At 43.4% G+C, this 13,235-nt stretch overlaps 1 protein-coding gene and 1 long non-coding RNA gene across 3 annotated transcripts in view; one reads left to right on the top strand and one right to left on the bottom strand.

Annotated features, from left to right (window-relative positions):
* LOC134803794 (copper-transporting ATPase 1) overlaps positions 1 to 13,235 on the top strand; it is a 69,096-nt gene that overhangs the window by 38,529 nt on the left and 17,332 nt on the right. Inside the window, exons 13-20 of the mRNA XM_063776629.1 lie at positions 256 to 391; positions 1,046 to 1,186; positions 1,454 to 1,562; positions 2,654 to 2,813; positions 4,536 to 4,635; positions 5,826 to 6,026; positions 7,658 to 7,814; positions 8,969 to 9,107. Coding sequence (XP_063632699.1) covers positions 256 to 391; positions 1,046 to 1,186; positions 1,454 to 1,562; positions 2,654 to 2,813; positions 4,536 to 4,635; positions 5,826 to 6,026; positions 7,658 to 7,814; positions 8,969 to 9,107 — 1,143 coding nt within the window. The remainder of the gene's footprint in view (positions 1 to 255; positions 392 to 1,045; positions 1,187 to 1,453; positions 1,563 to 2,653; positions 2,814 to 4,535; positions 4,636 to 5,825; positions 6,027 to 7,657; positions 7,815 to 8,968; positions 9,108 to 13,235) is intronic.
* LOC134803823 (uncharacterized) overlaps positions 4,934 to 13,235 on the bottom strand; it is a 178,104-nt gene continuing 169,802 nt past the window's right edge. For both annotated transcript variants that reach the window (XR_010146022.1, XR_010146023.1), the window contains exon 2: positions 4,934 to 5,218. This is a non-coding gene — a long non-coding RNA (uncharacterized LOC134803823). The remainder of the gene's footprint in view (positions 5,219 to 13,235) is intronic.

The raw sequence follows: 13,235 nt of genomic DNA, 5'->3' as shown, positions 1-13,235 counted from the left end.
ACAATGAAACATTGTAGTAGTGGTGGTTCAGGTGCTACAGCTATTGCCTATTTTGCAGCTTGGTTTTAGATCATCTTTTGGCACATTTCCGAACAGTGGCGTGAAAAAGATAGTTTATTATTCAAGTAGGCATATTACAATGCGCTTATGAACGTCAAATAAAGCTACACCGGCTCCAACCCTACACCTCTGCCTCGAGAAGATTTAACTTAGGCCGGCTAGAAATAAATAACAATGAATATTCTTCCATTTCAGTTACGCGTACTCCCTAGCGGTGGTGGCGGCGGCGATGGCGTTACAGAAAGACACAAGCCCCATGACGTTCTTCGACACACCACCCATGTTGTTAGTCTTCGTCTCGTTGGGCAGGTGGCTTGAGCACATCGCTAAGGTATTTATTATATAACCCGTAACAAATTATTTGATTTAATATTTGTGTTTTTAAGTTATATATAAATTACAAACACTGTTATATATAAATTATAAACTGAAATAGATGTCATATACTTACTAAAAAAAGTGACCAAACCGCATTCAAACTGGCGTCTTTAGATTACGCGGCTAACGTCCTGAACGTTAGATAACTCGCCTGCAGCGGTACGGGTCCCAAATTCTCGTGTATTATTTATATTTATACAGGGTGGCTAAAAAATAACTACATTCCCGTTGCCGGGGAGGTTTTGGGATTATACTGAGCTACTTTTACTATGGGACGAACCACGAAATCGCGAAAAAAAACTGGCTGTTTCATATATAAAGCTGGTCCATTTTCTAGGGGAGGGTTTATTTTTTTTTTCGATTTCGGGGTTGGTCCCATAGTAAAACTTGCTCAGTATAATCCCAAAACCTCACTGGCATTGGCAACGGGAATGCAGTTATTTTTTAACCACCATGTATATTAATATTTGATTTCTTCCAAATTCCAAATTATTTATTTGTCAAACATAGCCAACATAGGTAGGTACAATAGTAGGTTTTAAATATACATATAGTAAGTAAGTTCCAAGTTGATCTTTATCTCCGTTAAAATATTATCTGTTTCCAGGGCAAAACGTCAGAAGCTCTATCCAAGCTGCTATCGCTAAAAGCGACGGAGGCTGTGTTAGTAAACCTAGACGCGAATGGACAAGTGCTGAGTGAGAAGAACATACCGGTGGAGCTGGTAGAGCGGGGAGATGTGTTAAAAGTGAGTTTATATCGTAATTATTAGAGATTTGCATATACAACCTGTTAGGTAACCAGAGTTACCACACTACTTATAGAGGTACACATATTGGTATGGTAGCTCTAGTTGCCAGAATCATGTTAGTGGATATGACTTTGGTATGTGTAAGGGTTTAAAAAGTGTAAGTATGGAAAGGTGTAACCCTGAAAGGTGTAACCCTACAGCCATTTTCGTGTAAACAGAAACGAAGTATTATTATAATTTATAATGTTAATTTCGTTTGATCAGGTAGTGCCGGGAGCTAAAATACCGGTGGACGGCAAAGTTATATCCGGACAGAGCACGTGCGACGAGTCACTTATTACCGGTGAATCCATGCCAGTGGCTAAAACTAAAGGTAGGTAACTTAATAATCCAAATATTTTGTAAAAAGTAACGTCTGCAAAAATGAAAAAGAAATTTCGTGTGCAAAAGAAATGTCGTAAAGCTTAGAAATAAATTAAAAGTAAAAAAAAAACACTATCTCGGGCTACGCTCGAACCCGTGACCCTGGATTACTAGCCCATCGCTCTGCCAACTAAGCTACCGAGACATGACTCGAGGACTGAAGATTTTCATCATATGCGCCTTAGGGAGGCGCCTAGCGACATCTACCATAAAATTACTAAAATTCTTAACCTCGAGTTCGAGACAGTGAATTCTTCCACTTTTAATTTATTTCTAAACTTTTATTTTGTTTTAAAATATAATAAAAATTAAAATTTCTAAAGTTTAAGACATGACAGTTATCAAAACTCAATATGGCGACAACGAGATTTCATATTGTGGTGACAAAGAAAGTCGATATACTTTATCCACTAGGGTATAATTTTATAGGGATAAGGCAATTAGGTACCGTTTGGATGTATAACAATGAAAGTTAGCCACCATTCTCACAAAATAATTGTTTTTGTTAAGGGGTCATCCATTAATTACATCACACGTTTAGGGGGAGGGAGGGGGTCAAGAAAATGTGACATATTGTGACATGGGGGAGGGGGGAGACACAAACTTTGTGACGTCACTTTAAATTCATCAGTAACCGAAAATTTATTTAAATTATTTTATTCGCTGTACATTTAAATAACAAGTTTTTAAAACGATAATCGTTTTTATTCGTATAATTTTCTTTCCTAAGCAGTTTTGGGTTATAAAATTACTAATATTTATATCGTCAAAAATATTTTGATAAAATATTAATAATACTTAGGTACTTACTTAATTCGATTTGGCGATTTCGTAGAAAAAATGTGACGTCACACTAGGGGGGAGGGGTTTGCCAAATGTGACCAAGTGTGACAAGGAGGGGGTAGGGGTCAAAAAACCTAGAAATTCGTGTGACGTAATTAATGGATGACCCCTAATTTGTTACGATGTTGGATTTTTTAAATTTGTAGATTAGTAATGATATGAGTTTTTACACCATTATGAAATGTATTATTTCCCCAGATTCCCTAGTAATCGGAGGCAGTATAAACCAGCACGGAGCGTTACTTGTGTCCGCCACTCACACAGGCGAATGCAGCACTCTAGCCCAGATAGTTCGACTGGTGGAAGACGCCCAGAGCAGTAAGGCCCCCATACAGCGGCTGGCTGACACCATAGCCGGGTACGTTTAGTTATTTAATCATTTATTGCCTGGTAGTCGTTTTATAGGTACTCTAGCCCAAATAGTTCGACTGGTGGAAGATGCCCAGAGCAGTAAGGCGCCCATTCAGCGGCTGGCTTACACCATAGCCGGGTACGTTTAGTTATTTAATCATTTATTCCGTGGTAATCGTTTTATAGGTACTCATGTCCGCCACTCATAGAGACGAAAGCAGTACTCTCGCCCAAATGGTTCGACTGGTGGAAGACGCCCAGAGCAGTAAGGCCCCCATACAGCGGCTGGCTGACACCATAGCCGGGTACGTTTAGTTATTTAATCATTTATTGCCTGGTAGTCGTTTTATAGGTACTCATGTCCGCCACTCATACAGACGAAAGCAGCACTCTCGCCCAAATAGTTCGACTGGTGGAAGACGCCCAGAGCAGTAAGGCAGCATACAGTGACTGGCTGACACCATAGTCGGGTACGTTTAGTTATTTAATCATTTATTGCCTGGTAGTCGTTTTATAGGTACTCATGTCCGCCACTCATACAGACGAAAGCAGCACTCTCGCCCAAATAGTTCGACTGGTGGAAGACGCCCAGAGCAGTAAGGCAGCATACAGTGACTGGCTGACACCATAGTCGCGTACGTTTAGTTATTTAATCATTTATTGCCTGGTAGTCGTTTTATAGGTACTCATGTCCGCCACTCATACAGACGAAAGCAGCACTCTCGCCCAAATGGTTCGACTGGTGGAAGACGCCCAGAGCAGTAAGGCCCCCATACAGCGGCTGGCTGACACCATAGCCGGGTACGTTTAGTTATTTAATCATTTATTGCCTGGTAGTCGTTTTATAGGTACTCATGTCCGCCACTCATACAGACGAAAGCAGCACTCTCGCCCAAATAGTTCGACTGGTGGAAGACGCCCAGAGCAGTAAGGCCCCCATACAGCGGCTAGCCGACACTATAGCCGGGTACGTTTAGTTATTTAATCATTTATTCCTTTCCATTTTCTCATGAGTGACGTCACTATAGCAAAAAAAAGTGTTCCGTTTGCACTTCACGTTTGACGTTTCATTGTTACTGCACTGCCATGATGACGTCACAAATTCACACGAATGGCGGCCGCCTTTTTGGCGCGAACATGTATAGTTTAAATTTTAAACAATTTTTATTTTATTATTTATTTTATTTATTAGAGATAAATCACAATTACATAATATTTTGATCCAAAAGCATCGTTAAACCAGAATGGTTTGTCTCGATACTCCAAACTCGATTTCTTTGCATATAGCGATGTTATTTTCATAAAATGAAAATACCAGTTGCCTATCGAAGCTATACGAACATTTATTATTTGTTTGATAAAAAAATGTGGAACAGCGTACCGTAAAACGGGGTTACTTTGATTCACGGGGTAACATTCATTGTCGATTTTTGAGGAATAGGGAGTTGAGATTTGTAACGCGGTCTTTAACATGTTCTGACGTGGTTGGCATGCTTAGCAGAAATAGATGATGAAAGCATTCAGAAACGAATTCCTTTTAGTTTAAAAATCGATGTTCAATGTTACCCCACGAATCAAAGTAACCCCATTTTACGGTATTGCTTTCTATTCTTAAGGGCTGATACAGACGGACTGCAACCCGAAGCACGCAGTGAAGTGGATGGGCCAAAACGAAAAACGAAACACTGTACCGACATACGTTATAATTGTATATCTCATTTGTTTCCAGGTACTTCGTCCCGATAGTTATAGGTCTGTCTGTTCTTACGTTGGTATCCTGGATGGTCGCCGGCGCTATAAATGTTGACGTCATCAAAAACATCATGCCGGTAAGTGTTACTTCTTACAGTGATTTTTTTTAGGGTTCCGTACCCAAAGGGTAAAAACGGGACCTTATCACTAAGACTCTACTGTCCGTCTGTCTGTCTGTCCGTCCGTCAGTGTGTCTGTCACCAGGCTGTATCTCATGAACCGTGTTAGCTAGACAGTTGACATTCTCACAGATGATGTATTTTTGTTGCCGCTATAACAAATACTAAAAAGTACGGAACCCTCGGTGGGCGAGTCCGACTCGCACTTGTCCGGTTTTTTTAATTCTACGTCTGAAGAATTACACAGTACAACTAGTATACGGCCCGCCTGATGGTAAGCAGTCTCTGTAGCCTATGGACGCCTGCAACTCCAGAGGAGTTACATGCGCGTTGCCAACCCTAACACTCCGCACCCTCGTTGAGCTCTGGCAACCTTACTCACCGGCAGGAACACAACACTATGAGGGTCTAGTGTTATTTGGCTGCGGTTTTCTGTAAGGTGGAATAACTTCCCCAGTTGGGGTCCACTCTAGATCTGGAATGACATCCGCTTTGCTGTGTCCTACCACACACAGGGAGATGACATTCACAGTGCCCATACCTCTCTTGTCACATAATGTATATAATACAATGTATTTAGAATGAATTATTTCACACCATGCATGAAATAAAGCACCAGAACATTAATTAATAGAGAAACTTACACGGCAGTTATTATAAGACAATAATTTCTATTTTATAAATCGTATAGAAGTATAAAGAGTAGGTTACTCGACCGTGACGTCATTGTGTAATGTTTCATATAAATTCCGTAGTGGCAAATCGTTTTGACAGTTCGAAAAAAGAAACTGATTTGACTGGTAGTCAAATTCTATTATATTGATTTAAACTAACACGATTATCACTCAATACTTTCGAGCTGCAAGAAGATGTTGATACAATTCCTCGCCAGTCTGCCCGTGACCACTAACGTAACGTCACGTTCGAAACGTCAGGCCATAAATAAACGTAAGTTTTACGCGATTAAGGGCCAGCTGCACCAACCACATTTGACAGACTGATCAACGTCAGCCGGCGCGCCCCGGCGCTTTACTATGAAACTTTCCATACATAAAAATTTTGCGAACTCTATAACGATACGAACAGTTTGGTGCAACCGACCCTAAGTCCCGTGTTAGTTATAAAAGTACCCTATTGTTTGTTTGCAGGACTCGTATCTAAATTCCGGCTTCTCTGACTGGGAGCTGATCGTGCAAACCGCCTTCCACTTCGCACTTAGTGTCCTGGCTATAGCGTGTCCGTGCGCACTTGGGCTGGCCACGCCCACCGCTGTCATGGTGGCCTCCGGAGTCGGGGCCAGGAACGGGTTGCTGGTCAAAGGCGCGGAGCCACTTGAAAACGCACATAAGGTATGTAGATAGAGAGACAAAGCACCTGTCCCTTTCGCTATAAGTGTCCTGGCTATAGCGTGTCCGTGCGCACTTGGGCTGGCCACGTCCACCGCTGTCATGGTGGCATCCGGAGTCGGGGCGAGGAATGGATTGCTGGTCAAAGGTGCGGAGCCACTTGAAAATGCACATAAGGTATGTAGATAGGGAGAGACAAAGCGCCTGTCCCCCTCGCACTTAGTGTCCTGGCTATAGCGTGTCCGTTTGCACTTGGGCTGGCCACGCCCACCGCTGTCATGGTGGCTTCCGGAGTCGGGGCCAGGAATGGATTGCTGGTCAAAGGCGCGGAGCCACTTGAAAATGCACATAAGGTATGTAGATAGAGAGGCAAAGCACCTGTCCCTCTCGCACTTAGTGTCCTGGCTATAGCGTGTCCGTGTGCACTTGGGCTGGCCACGCCTACCGCTGTCATGGTGGCTTCCGGAGTCGGGGCCAGGAACGGGTTGCTGGTCAAAGGCGCGGAGCCACTTGAAAATGCACATAAGGTATGTAGATAGAGAGAGACAAAGCACCTGTCCCTCTCGCACTTAGTGTCCTGGCCATAGCGTGTCCGTGTGCACTTGGGCTGGCCACGCCCACCGCTGTCATGGTGGCCTCCGGAGACGGGGCCAGGAACGGGTTGCTGGTCAAAAGCGCGGAGCCACTTGAAAATGCACACAAGGTATGTAGATAGAGAGAGACAAAGCACCTGTCCCTCTCGCACTTAGTGTCCTGGCTATAGCGTGTCCGTGTGCACTTGGGCTGGCCACGCCTACCGCTGTCATGGTAGCTTCCGGAGTCGGGGCCAGGAACGGGTTGCTGGTCAAAGGCGCGGAGCCACTTGAAAATGCACATAAGGTATGTAGATAGAGAGAGACAAAGCACCTGTCCCTCTCGCACTTAGTGTCCTGGCTATAGCGTGTCCGTGCGCTGGGACCGGCCACGCCTACTGCTGTGATGGTGACCAGTGGTGTCGGGGCCAGAAACGGATTCTTAGTCAAAGGCGCGGAGCCACTTAAAAAAAGCATATAGTATGATAAAGATAAATACAGTTTATTATTCAAGTAGGCATATTACAATGCGCTTATGAACGTCAAATAAAGCTACACCGGCTCCAACCCTACACCTCTGCCTCGAGAAGATTTAAATCCCCCCTCAATTGGAGGAGGGTAACTCAATATGCCCGTAGAACCGATGGCCATTGTAAGGTTCTCGAATGGCGACCACGTACCGGAAGGCGCAGCGTGGGTAGACCCCCCACAAGGTGGACTGATGACCTGGTAAAGGCCGCGGGAGTCCGCTGGATGCGGGTGGCGCAAGACCGGTCATTGTGGCACTCTCTGGGTGAGGCCTATGTCCAGCAGTGGACGTCCTCTGGCTGATATGATGATGATGATGAACCCAATACGGGCCCGGCAACAAACTCGGCGGGACACATCTTTTCAAAACATGAGATCTTGTAATTAACATGCATTACGAGTAAATAATAAAATATGTATACTTAGAGAGAGACGGAGCACCTGTCCCTCTTGCTATCGCAATATAATGCCGATGTAAAAACACAAAAGCGTTATAAAATGTTAAATGTATTATTAAATAACTTATTTGACCAGGTGAAAACGGTGATCTTCGACAAGACGGGCACCATAACCCGCGGCAGCACCGCCGTCGCCAAGGTCTCCTTGTTGACTGGAAGCGCGGGCTCTCTGCACGAAGTCCTCTCCTGCATACTGTCGGCGGAGCTCAATTCTGAACACCCTGTCGCTTCAGGTGAGCCAACGTGAAGAAAACAACTAAAAGTTTTTGTCCTTTAGCCTTACCCACGACTGCCTTTAGGTGAAATCAGACGGTTCATTTTGTGTTCATTTTCGTGTTTCATTATTCATCTTTCACTCAAAGTGATACGTGTGAACACAAAATGAACCAAAAGTGAAAAATGAGTTCATTAGTGAAATAATCCAACAGTTTGGATATTTTCATTCGGCATCTTTCACTCGCACTCCGAATGAACAAAAAATGGTCACTTGGAACACAGAGTGAATGTTCATTCCGATTTTGCATATTTTTCTCGAATCCTGTGGATAGTATCTAGACTTCTTGGAAAACAGGTTATGGTATAACATGCAATGAAAGAAAAATGAATCATTCACTCAAGTGAACATTCATTCGAGTTAACCGTCTGATCCCACCTTTAGCAGTGTCGTTATTATATTGCACACAATGTATCTGTAGTTATAATATTGTGGTGTAACCACTATTAAGTGCATGTACATAATAATAAATAATATAATATTTACTTATATACATAGATAGCATGTAATATTAATACCAGATATTTACAACACTAAACATAAATAATAAAGTTACACATACAGTAAATATAAATTATTAAATACAATATATATAAATATAAACACATAAATAAATATATAAAAACATTCACTTTCACTATAGTAACACACATGCAATATATAAATAAATAAACATATTTTAAAATCAACATCAATACAAACAAATTATCCTATCTACTGTGTCGAAACTCTGGACAGGCCGCCGTGACGTCACACCAGAAACCGGCTCGACGAGGTGCGCGCCCGCGCCGGCCGCGCTGCCCCGCCACGCGAGTCCGACACCCAACCTGACGGCGAATGCATGCCGCTCCGCGCTGCGCCCGCGCTCGCTTACTGCTTACGATTTACGCATTTGTTTACATTATCTTTCCTTCGCTTGTGCTTGAGACTATGTACCGCTTTGCTACAATACAGCTGTGAAAGTGATTCGGTTGTTTTCTTTGGAGTCTGATCCCGCTACCACAACTACAATATTATTGGTACTCAAGATGGGTTTTTTTTTTCTTTGTATGGACTTGAGGGCGGTGTTGCCCGGAGCCAACGTCAAGTAAAACAAGATAGGTTTTGTTGCAGCGATCGTGAAGTTCTGCCGCAGCGTGCTGGGCAGCTGTGCGCCCGCGCCGTGCGCCGGCTTCGTGGCGGCGCCGGGCTGCGGCCTGCGCGCGCGCGTCACGCTGCAGCCGAGCCGAGCCGCCGACACGCCTAAATACGAGTAAGTTTATAAACAGGGATGTTGCGAATATTCGCATCCGCATCCGCGGAACTTCCGCTTTATTTTCAACATCCGCATCCGCATAAAATCGATGCGGAGTTTATGCGGATGCGGATGTCGAACAAGTCGTTACAGGAACGTCTTAGCGGCGGTAATTTCGTCATGTCATTACGAAATCGTCTAGATCCAGAAAAGTCGGCCAAGTTACTCATTCTCTCATCATTCTCTTGCCCTTGTCCCATTCACTTGGGGTCGGCGCAGCATGTCTTTCTCTTCCACACCTCTCTGTCGCCCGTCATTTCATCATTCACTTGCGTTCGTTTCATATCATCTCTCACACAGTCCATCCACCTTTTCCTCGGTTTTCCTTTCCTCGTACTTCCCTCCACATTCATTCGTAATACCTTTCTCGTCACATGACTTTCATCCCTCCGCATCACATACCCGTACCATGCTAGGCGATTTGCCCTTACTTTTTCTGTTATGGGTGCAACTTTCAGGCTTCCTCTTATATACTCATTCCTTATCCTATCCATTCTCGTCACGCCACACATCCATCTTAACATTCGCATCTCCGCTACATGCAATCTCTTTTCATCCGTCACCTTTAGGGCCCAACACTCTGATCCATACATGACGACAGGTCTTATGACTGATTTATAAATTTTACCCTTCAACCGAAGAGGCATTCGGGCGTCGCAAATGGTTCCCGTGACCTGTCGCCATTTCATCCATCCTGTGCTAATCCGGTTTTTCACGTCACGGTCAATATCGCCATCGCACTGTACGAGCGAACCGAGGTACTTAAAGTCGGAGCAGACCGGCAATGTAACGCCGTCGAGTTCTATGGCAGCAAAACTGGAGAGACCGCCAAAATCGCAGAACATGTGTTCTGTTTTAGATCTGCTGATCTTCAGGCCAACATTCTCCAATTTTTGCCGCCATTTCTCAAGTCTGCTCTGCACCTCGAGTTCGTTTTCACCAACAAGCACCATGTCATCGGCAAACAGCATACACCAGGGTGCCTCCTCCTGTATGTCCGACGACAGAGCGTCCATAACAAGCAGGAAGAGGGAAGGGCTTAAAGCCGATCCCTGGTGCAAGCCTACCGTGACACTGAACTTGTCGGTGGTGCCAGCAGCTGACCGGACGCGTGTACAACATCGGTTGTACATTGACCGGATTAGCTCTACATACTTCCCAGGCACGCATTTCTCTTTCAGAGCCCACCACAAAACCTCTCGGGGTACTCGGTCGTATGCTTTTTCGAGGTCAACAAACACCATATGCAGGTTCTTTTTGGCATGTCTGTATTTTTCGCACAGATGGCGAAGTGCAAAAATGGCGTCTGTTGTACCTCTCCCCGGCATAAACCCGAACTGGTTTTGTGTTATATCACTCTCATCTCTCAGGCGTCTCTCTATCACTTTTTCCCATACTTTCATGCTATGTGACATGAGTTTTATTCCTCTATAGTTGTTGCATTCCTGTACATCCCCTTTGTTTTTAAAAATGGGCACCAGCAAACTGTCGCACCATTCGTCGGGAATGGTTTCTTCATGCAACAACTTATTGAAGAACAAAGTCAGCCACTTACATCCATCCTCACGCAGTAACTTCCATACCTCTCCTGGTATATCATCTGGTCCTACAGATTTCCCATTTTTCATACTTCTCACAGCCGTTCTTACTTCGTCCATACATATTTCTTTCACTGCACCCATATTTATCATCCTGTGCTGTAGTACCCTGTTCCATTCATTTTCCTCATTCATCAACCTTTCGAAGTAGACTTTCCAACGTTCTTTTATCGCTTCGTCTTTCGTAATCACCTTACCTGCATCATCTTTCACACATTTTATATGAGACATATCCCGGGAACTTCTTTCTCTCGCTTTGTCTAGGCGGTACAGCTGCTTTTCGCCTTTAGGACTATCTAAAGACTCGTACAAATGGTCCTGTGCTGCTGTTCTGGCTATAGCAACTGCACGCTTTGCTTTCTTCTTACATTCTTTATATTCTGTCCTCTTTATTTCCTTCTCAATTTCCTGCCCAGTTTCAACACTTTGCCATTCTTTAAATGCCTGCTTCTTTTTCTTTAATACTTCCTGCACCTCCTCATTCCACCACCACGTTTCCTTATCTATCACACCTTTCCCTTTCGACTCTCCCAATACATCTTTTGCTACTCTCCGTATACAATTTGCCATCTCGTTCCAACATTCGTTTGCATTCAATCCTTCCATTCCTTTCATTTCTATCATTTTATCTATTACACGTTCTTTAAATTTTATAGCACATTCATTCTTCTCTAGCATATGCCATCTTATCTTTGCAGGGGGCCGTTCGGTTCTCATACGAGACTGGACTTTAATGTTCACATCGATTACAAGCAGCCTGTGCTGTGAAGTAAGGTGTTCTCCTGGTATTATTTTTGTGTCTTTGATGCAGTTGATCTTATTTCGCTTCACAAGGAAATAATCAATCTGCGTGGTGTGATTGCCACTTTTGTAGGTTATCAGGTGATCATCCTTTTTTTGGAACCAGGTATTGGCGATTGCCATGTCCAAGGCAGTAGCTGCTTGTAGCAATGCTTCACCCTGCGTATTACGTATTCCGAAACCGAAACCCCCATGCACTCTATCATACCCCACATTCATTCTTCCAACATGTCCATTAAAATCCCCTCCCACATATATCTCCTCATTTGCTGGTATAGTCATGGTCACTGCGTCAAAATCCTCCCAAAACTTCTCTTTCGCCACATCGTCACATCCACTCTGGGGAGCATACACACTTATTAAATTGAGTGTGATGTTTTCTAACATCACACTCAAGTCCTTCAGACCGATCAGTCTCTCCTCGTTCCTCCTTAAAACCTTGGAAAGGTAATCGATAAGTATACAGGGTGGCCACTTTCTGGAAAACCGGGAAAACCGGGAAAAGTCAGGGAATTTCGCTAGTCATGGAAAAGTCAGGGAATTGTCAGGGAAATTTAATGGAGGTCAGGGAATAAAAATTGTCTCTGTATGTACAGTCGACGTCAAAGATATCTTTACATTTTTCGCCTTGTTTCAAAGGAGTAAGGTGCAAAAGTGTAAACATAAATATCTTTGACGTCGATTGTACATAATATAAGTACATAATAAAAAAACAAATTATTAATTTTACCATCTCCAAACATTATAAATATCTACTATAGTAGGTAAATGCGATCACTCTATCACATCACACTAATATTAAAGAAAAACGTGTTATAATGACAATGCTGATTAAGGACGAAGTTACGAAGGCTGAAATCATTTGGTGTTTGTATCAAGTACTAAGTCATAGCTAACAAAGGAGCGGTGGACAAGCCGTGGATCTCTTTCCTCTGATGATTCCGGACTCTGATATCGCAAAAAAAATGCGCTTGCAAAGAACAAAAATAGCCTACACTGTTGTATACGGACGCCATATTTTTTTCGACAATTAAAAGAAGCATGTTCTGATTGTGATGTCGTTACCATAGGCTTTGACGAATCCCTTAATAAAGTTGCTCAGAAAGGGCAGATGGACATCTTTTTCCGTTATTGGGACAATGAGAAAAACCAAGTCCGAAGTAGATATTACGGCTCAGCTTTTCTGGGGCACGCAACTGCTGCTGATTTGTTGGAGGCTTTTATTGCCACGACTGATGGCAATGACACAAAAAAAATATTGCAGGTTTCGATGGATAATATTTTTTTGCAAGACCTAAAGCCCAAACTCAAAAGTAAGGGCGAAGCAGGTGACCCAATTCTGCTCAACATGGGGAGTTGTGGACTTCATAATCTCAACAATGCGTTTAAAAAATCACTGAAAGCCTGGGGATGGAAGGTTAGCGTTTTTTACGTTCTCTATACTATTACCTATTCTGCTATAGCCCCGCGCGACGTGAAGACTATACAAGGTTTTCAGGCTCGAGTACATTCCCATTAAATTTTTGTGCAGTACGTACGTTGGCTCGAGAACGTTAGCGTTGTTGATCACGCCACTAAAATTATTTCGTATGCTTTGACTAAGGGAATATCTTGTTTCGATCCCGCAATCGCAGTCAATGCAGAATTCCGACGAGAGAGGCTCGATAAAGTGTTGGACATATTTGTC

This window comes from Cydia splendana, chromosome 27, assembly GCF_910591565.1.
Source record: "Cydia splendana chromosome 27, ilCydSple1.2, whole genome shotgun sequence".
Lineage (NCBI taxonomy): Eukaryota > Metazoa > Arthropoda > Insecta > Lepidoptera > Tortricidae > Cydia > Cydia splendana.
Note: the sequence above shows the minus strand (reverse complement) of the source record. Positions and strands in the feature narration are given on the sequence as shown.